The sequence below is a fragment of the Polistes canadensis genome, unplaced genomic scaffold (genome assembly GCF_001313835.1).
Source record: "Polistes canadensis isolate GaletaPanama2010 unplaced genomic scaffold, ASM131383v1 scaffold_267, whole genome shotgun sequence".
In the NCBI taxonomy this organism is placed as follows: Eukaryota; Metazoa; Arthropoda; class Insecta; order Hymenoptera; family Vespidae; genus Polistes; species Polistes canadensis.
This window is the reverse complement of record NW_014569814.1, coordinates 101,756-108,953: the sequence shown is the minus strand read 5'-3', so window position 1 is coordinate 108,953 and position 7,198 is coordinate 101,756. Positions and strand designations below refer to the sequence as shown.

Sequence of the window (7,198 nt, the reverse complement as noted above, 5' to 3'; positions counted from 1 at the left end):
TGCTATTCAGTCATTTTTGCTTTCGACTGTACAGAACATATACATCCGAGCCGGGACTGCGATGGCAATAAATTTTCCAATTACTGTAAATTGAAGAACTTACCACTCTGTTAAAGAGTATAGATATAAAAAGCATTTCTTTTATATGATACAAGTTACATGTAATTATATTTGGTACTTTTAGAATTTGGTTAAAATTTTACTAACAGGGAGAACTTAATTATCTACTAATTTGGTATATTTCAAATAAATTTGATTAATTATTACATGTTACTTAACGATTGAACTATTCTATGACAGTTGATTAATAAATAATTTACTTTGAAAGGCAAACTTCTATTATATTAAATTAAATTAAATTATATATAAATGGTGTGTGTGATATTACGTGTGAGATAATATAATTAAAGTAAATTGCGACTCTTCAGGTGGTGTCATTTTATTTTAAAAATATGATCATAAAACCATGAATTACGAAGATATTCGTTTCAATTTAAATAACTCACTTTAGACATTTTCATTAGGATTTTAATTTAATTATGAATATATCTCATTATGTATAAGAGCTGGTCAACAATCTCTTAAGAAAACGAATCAATATCACATGATACTCGATTAGATGTTTCACATTTAAGAAGACTGTACTGTTAATTACTCACTCAACCCTTTCTCTCTCCGACGTTATGACGAAGTTAAAAAGTGTTCGCTTCTTTTAACTTGCCATTAAATTGAACGAGCCTTTACCAATGCATTTTTAAAAAATTAAAACAAAAATATAATATGTAGAACCCTATATAACACGATACTTTTATAAACCTTATTAAACATTATGGGATTACATGTGTATAACACGATGAAAAAATTGTTTAAAAATGGTCAAATCTAACAGGAAACGTATAAGTGTATTTGTATGTGCGCGCACATACATACTTCGTATTGTATATCTTACGATTATTATCAATCGATTACTATTATCGGTATCTAATCAATGGCATGAAAACTCTATGAGGCATCGTGTGTCATAAAAAAAGGTAGTGCATTCCATTAAATGATTGTTCGTGCATAATTAATACTTCCGATGGACGTTCCAAGCTATGATTTACCTATCCACAAACCGAATTATTTGTGCAAGAGTATATTCGCGATCGTGAAACTATTATGAATGTGTATTTGTGTTGAAAAATCTTTCTGATAAACGAATGCGTGGGTGACTAATTCATTCTCGAGAAGTCAGTGACGCTTTGATCGTCGAACGCGTCATTTCTCAACAAACGTTCAACGAGAAAGATTTCATTTTTTCCTCCTAACAAGTGAATTTTTTAAATTTTAAACAAATATATACATATTTAAGTAAGTATAAAAATAAATACACACATATATATATATATAAAGAATTAATAATTGAATAAAAGTTAAAGTTTTGATTTAAAAGTGGCATTTAAATATATAGGCATTTGTGGTATATATATTTAAAAGTTATAAAGATTTCTCTTTCAGAAATTTAATTTTTTATTAAAAAAACATTGATATATAATCCTTGGTTATAAATCTTCTTCTATTGTATCTCGACTAACGACTGACTATTCGTATTATTACCAATTGAAGTATGCCATAAAAATATTTGGATATAAATAAAAACAAAAGAAAATATATTTACGTGACGTCCTGTTTAGCGGTTGGGATTCCCTTATATACTTCCATACCTTGTCCTTTCCCTTTCTTTTGTTCGACGAGAACGAGAGTCCTTCGTAAAAGATGTGCGCATGCGCTCGCACGTGAGTCCTTTCTTTTTATTTACAAAACACACTTGTGGAATATGACATGATATGAGCATTTTGAGAAGGTGTGAGTAAGTGAGTTATGTATGCAAGCATATACAACTTACTACGCGGTCATTGAGTGGATGGTGCGCGCACGCGCGCACCCACGAGTCGTCATACAACGACCACACCTGTAAGAATCGAGAGAAAATAGACGCTTTTTCGTTTGTATAGAAACGTGGAGGAGAAAAAGATGGCCGCGTCGTTTAATCAGCACGCTTCAAACAGACACAACATTTTATTAATCATTTACATTTGTTTCTACATTGAAACGTGTCATCAAAACGTTCTCAGCGAAGAAAGAATATCCCAAGGTAGTAGATATTATAATCGCGATGGCGTCTATGTGCCACCGAATCCAGCAGGGTACCAGACCTATATCTACAAAGATAGGAGATATGGGTATCAACCCAGCTACCTGGATCCTATTTACAGAGGTCCAACCAGGTCTCCTGAGGATCGTTACCTTTATGGGGTGGGTAAATTATTATAATCCTTCGAAAGACCATTTTTATTTTTTATTTCTTTTCCCTTTTATATTTTATATTAAATTTATTTGACGTTTTTTCTTATATTTACAGTATATCAATATGTCAAAATGAATATGACAGCTTAAAATTGGTACCAGCAGACTATAACAAAGTCCTATTGCTAAAAGTCACTTTAATGCAAATAGGACAGTGATATCACTTTAAGTAAAATAGATTTAATGATTTTAGGACATGACACCTAGAACACCATTGCCAGGAATACTCGGTGGATGGCGAAGCGATCTTCAAGGAAAGGAAAGACGAGACTCGAAGAATTTAGAAACCGATATTTTTGTTACTACTAATTATGGACAAGTTCAGGGGTTTAAAGTTTATTTGTATGACGATCCAGATGCTCAACACAGGCCTTATAATGTTCAAGTTGAAAGAGTTACGAAAAATGTTAACGTGTTTCTCGGAATACCTTATGCTATGCCACCGATAAAGGAAGGTCGCTTTAAACCGCCGAAGCCTCATAAGTTTGTATAGATGATATTAATTATTATATTAATAGAGATAGATATTTCAATTTTTATTTTGTTTTAGGGGATGGCAACTTTTACAAGCTGTCGACTGGGGTCCAGCATGTCCTCAACCTAGTTCGTATACTGGAGTTACGAAAGGAGTACGTGATGTTGACGAAGACTGTTTATACTTAAATATATTTTCACCTGATGTAAGTTTATAATATGATTTTAATTGATATATGAAGAGAGTATGAATTAATTGATGAACTTTCCTGGTTACAGATTGGTTCAGGACTTGCGCAGCCCTATCCAGTAATGCTTTATATACATGGAGGTGAATTCACCCATGGTGCAAGTAATTTATTTCCAGCACATATATTGGCAGCTTTCTATGACGTTGTAGTCGTATCAATAAATTACAGGTTGGGAGCACTTGGTAAGTTTATAATAAATACCTCATATTATTCGTCTGCTTATTCATATATTGTTTTTTTTTTATTGCTGTAGGATTTTTAAGTACTGGAGATGAAAATAGTCCAGGAAATTATGGTATACTAGATCAGGCAATGGCATTACGATGGGTTTATGATAATATCGGTCATTTTAATGGTAATCCTAAGTCTATAACGTTGTTTGGACCTGGCGCTGGTGCAGCTAGTGCAGGTTTATTGATGGTAGCACCAAGGTAATTTTTATAACTATGTACTTTTCTTGTTATATAAAATAGTTTTTCAATTTTTGCTTTTATTTAGAACACGACATATGGTTTCAAAAGTTATTGCACAATCGGGGTCAGCGTTAGCCGATTGGGCAGTAATAATGGATAAATATAGAGCACAAAATACATCAAGAGTGTATGCAGAAATGCTTGGTTGTAGTATAGAGAGCAGCTGGAAATTAGTGCAATGTTTGAAAGATGGTCGGAATTTTTTTGAATTAGGAAACTCGGAATTAAAGCCACATGTAGGAATGTTTCCGTGGGCTCCTGTATTAGATATTAATTTTACAGTACCACGTGATAATTTATATATAGATTGGAAAGCTTCCGATTGGCGTTTCTTTGCAGAAACTCCTGAAGAAAGTATCACAGCTGGAAAATATAAAGAAGATTTTGCATATATGGCAGGTGTTACTACTCAAGAAGCAGCTTATATTTTGTGTAATCTACATTTTTATTTTGATTATCAATGATCTGTCTTTTTTACGTTATATTCATAATATTATTATATATATATTAAATTTTAGATAACAATGAAACTTTAGCCAGAAACAATTATATAATAGATAAAGAATTGTTCGATCAAAAAGTTTGGGAATTAGTTCTGCGTTATAACTACACTCTTAATCCACAAGGTGTTTATGAAGCTATAAAATACATGTACACGTATTGGCCAGATCCATTGAATGTCACACACATTCGTGATCAATATATAAATGTATGTATCTAATAATAATTATTAGATTTACTTTGGTACGTGTATGTGTGTCACTAATAAGTCATTTTAATTGAATTATATTTCAGCTTTTATCTGATTTTCATTACGTTGCACCTTTTGATAAAATAGCTAAATTATTAGTAGAGAAACACGTGCCTACTTATTTGTACGTTTTAAATACGACTACAGAAGCCTTTAAACTGCCACACTGGAGACGAGTACCTCATGATACGGAATTACTTTGGCTAACTGGTGCACCTTTTATGGATGTTGGTACGTGTATGAATATATATTCTTCAAATTATTTTTATAATAACATACTAATTCAAATTTTTCAAATGTAGAATTTTTCCCTGAGAAGTGGAGACTAAAAAGGGATATGTGGACTGATAGTGATCGTAATATGAGTCGTTTCTTTTTGAAGGCATATTCTAATTTTGCACGATATGGGTACGTATCATTACTTTTCACAAAACAATGTACATGCATGTTTCAAAGTTAATTTTCCTATATACTGTTTCAGGCGTCCAACTCCTTCACAGATTTTGGGATTACATTTCGACGTTGCTAAATATGGCCAACTAAAATATCTAAATATTAACACAACATTCAACAGTTCAATTTTGATAAATTATCGTCAAACCGAAAGTGCATTTTGGTCAATGTATTTACCAACGGTTATCGGTAGACTTGTTCCAACGTATCCACCTGTTACTGAGGTATTTATAATTTAATAATATATAAAAATATCTATAAAATTGTATATATATATTTATATTATGAATTATTTTCTATTTTAGTACTGGTGGGAGCCTAAGCAACCTTTGCAAATTGCATTTTGGTCGATGTCAACTGCCTGTTTATTACTGATAGTAGTGTCAGTAGTTTGCTGTATGCTTTGGCGTAATGCCAAAAGGTAAGAAAAGGTAAACAGAACCTAATCCATGTGACTACATTTGACTGGGTGACGTAAACTCCATAGATTTGTAGTGCATGGGGAAAAAATGGTTCTGGTATTTATTTATTATATTAACAATATATATCATTAAATATAATAGTATTGTGCACAGTTTTATCAAACTCTTATGTACATATTTGGAATTATATTTCACTATTAATTGTATATATAATTCACATTATTAACACTATCCTTATTTACAATATGTTAATGCAGCAAAACATTAGCTGCCAGGATGTGTGCAGGTAATTTAAAAAATCTAAAATTGTGCATGACATTGTAAATTTGATTTGCTTATGCATTGGTTTATACAGTATTAGTATTTATATCACTGTTGTAAAATAAATATATGATCTTTTTGGAATTAGTAAAATTAAGTTTTGTAGTATATATTAAAAGTGATATACATAAATTAGATTTTCAACCTTTTCTTACAGACAATCTGATCACTACTATAGCGGAGACATCTTGATGATACGAGAGGATGAACATTCATCGGAAGGAATTGAGAATTTGAATCGTGCTTCCAAAGAAAATATTTATGAGTATAGAGATCTACCGCCGAAAACAAGAGTACCACGACAAAATGAAGCTAGATTGCAAGAACGTTTAGCGCACAATAGAAAATTCAGTTCTACGCCATCGTTAAGAAGTAATTCAAATGTATCTTTAAAAGATATGCGATCGGAAGGATTTGTTACGAGCTCACCAAATGGTAAGCCTAAACTCAATAAAGCTGCGAGTCAATCTACACTGCCTAAAAGTAAAAGTAAAACGCATTTGGTACAAGGTGTACCACAAACAGCCGTTTAACCAGAATAGTTTCGACAATGCCGGTTTTAAACATATTATAATATATATAAAAATAATCTTTGAATTCAAAATTCAGGATATTTAAAAAATTAAAGATCTAAAGACTATTTAAGAGAAAATTAAAGAAATATTATCGGAAAATATGAACACGCATGATGTGCCATAAGAACCTTCTCAAGATGCAGCTGTTAAGAACTGATGTAATAATAGCTAAAAAAGAATACTTTTTATAAAGGTTCTAACATCAATTTATGGTACTTGATAAGAATGATTAAAAATGTTATCGAATACAAGACATTCCTTAGAGAATCAAAAGATTAATTTTACCATTAACTTTTACCATTATTTAGTAAGATATAGTATTTTATATACACTTTGCAGAAAAATATCATTATCTTGACTGCAATTTATCCGTCCACTATATTCTAGAAATACGTGTAGAAAAATGTATGTATATTCTGGTACACAATGTATATATCAAAAGGTACTTCAGCCTAATTATATGGACGTAATAATATATGTCCAATAATAATTATTGAAATATTTCTATCTTGTAAAAAAGATTATTGATTTTATGAAAAAATTTTATTCGTTATAGCACATAATAAAATTTATCATTTAAATATTTTAAATTTATATATAAAACTCCGCGTAGAGTTGAATATACCTCATTAAGAACGCAAGTAGAAGATTGTACAAACTCTCTTTTGATAAAAAAATAATTTTTTTCTCTCTCTCTTTTTTTCTAATATATATCAATCAAAGTTCATTAGAAAGAATTTTATTCGATACTAATAAGATCCGGTGCCTTACGATATATAAAGATTTTTTTTAATAGAGTTTACTTTTACCACTCAAATGAGATTTTTATTTGTATAATATATAATATATATAAAATAATTTTTATATATACAATAGATTAAGCGTCAAATATATTTATATATACTGCAATATTGCAAACACGATGACTTTTATTCATCTTTTATTACATGTGCTATGTTTAAATTATATATTTTTTCATTTAATAGAAATATAAGAGTATAAAAAAAAGATACATACGAAAATATATGTACAATGATTTTGTATAGTATTTTTAGAGATATATTTGAAATGATTATATTATTTAAAATAAGTTAATTATATTAATTATTTAAAGAACAAGTAGTACATTTAC

At 30.2% G+C, this 7,198-nt stretch overlaps 1 protein-coding gene across 2 annotated transcripts; it reads left to right on the top strand.

The window, feature by feature from the left end:
• The first annotated feature begins 1,661 nt into the window (after positions 1 to 1,661).
• On the top strand, positions 1,662 to 6,590 carry LOC106790894 (cholinesterase). Of its 2 annotated transcripts, XM_014756135.1 has the most exons (13): positions 1,662 to 2,295; positions 2,540 to 2,829; positions 2,897 to 3,026; positions 3,100 to 3,253; positions 3,325 to 3,502; positions 3,570 to 3,976; positions 4,063 to 4,253; positions 4,340 to 4,526; positions 4,598 to 4,703; positions 4,777 to 4,972; positions 5,054 to 5,169; positions 5,428 to 5,456; positions 5,649 to 5,773. In XM_014756135.1, exons 1-13 carry the CDS (start codon positions 2,014 to 2,016, stop codon positions 5,681 to 5,683), a joined length of 2,301 nt encoding a protein of 766 aa, XP_014611621.1. In that variant the 5' UTR covers positions 1,662 to 2,013; the 3' UTR covers positions 5,684 to 5,773. The 2 variants fall into 2 exon arrangements, with proteins under 2 accessions (XP_014611621.1, XP_014611620.1); XM_014756134.1 differs by lacking the exon at positions 5,428 to 5,456 and having other exon boundaries at positions 5,649 to 6,590.
• The last annotated feature ends 608 nt before the right edge of the window (positions 6,591 to 7,198 follow it).

Excerpts from the sequence above, each read along its gene's own strand:
- LOC106790894 (XM_014756134.1), top strand. The coding sequence starts at position 2,014 with ATGGCCGCGTCGTTTAATCAGCACGCTTCAAACAGACACAACATTTTA. Across the intron at positions 2,296-2,539 it reads AGGATCGTTACCTTTATGGG|GACATGACACCTAGAACACC; the intron begins GTGGGTAAATTA and ends TAATGATTTTAG. Across the intron at positions 4,527-4,597 it reads TGCACCTTTTATGGATGTTG|AATTTTTCCCTGAGAAGTGG; the intron begins GTACGTGTATGA and ends TTTCAAATGTAG.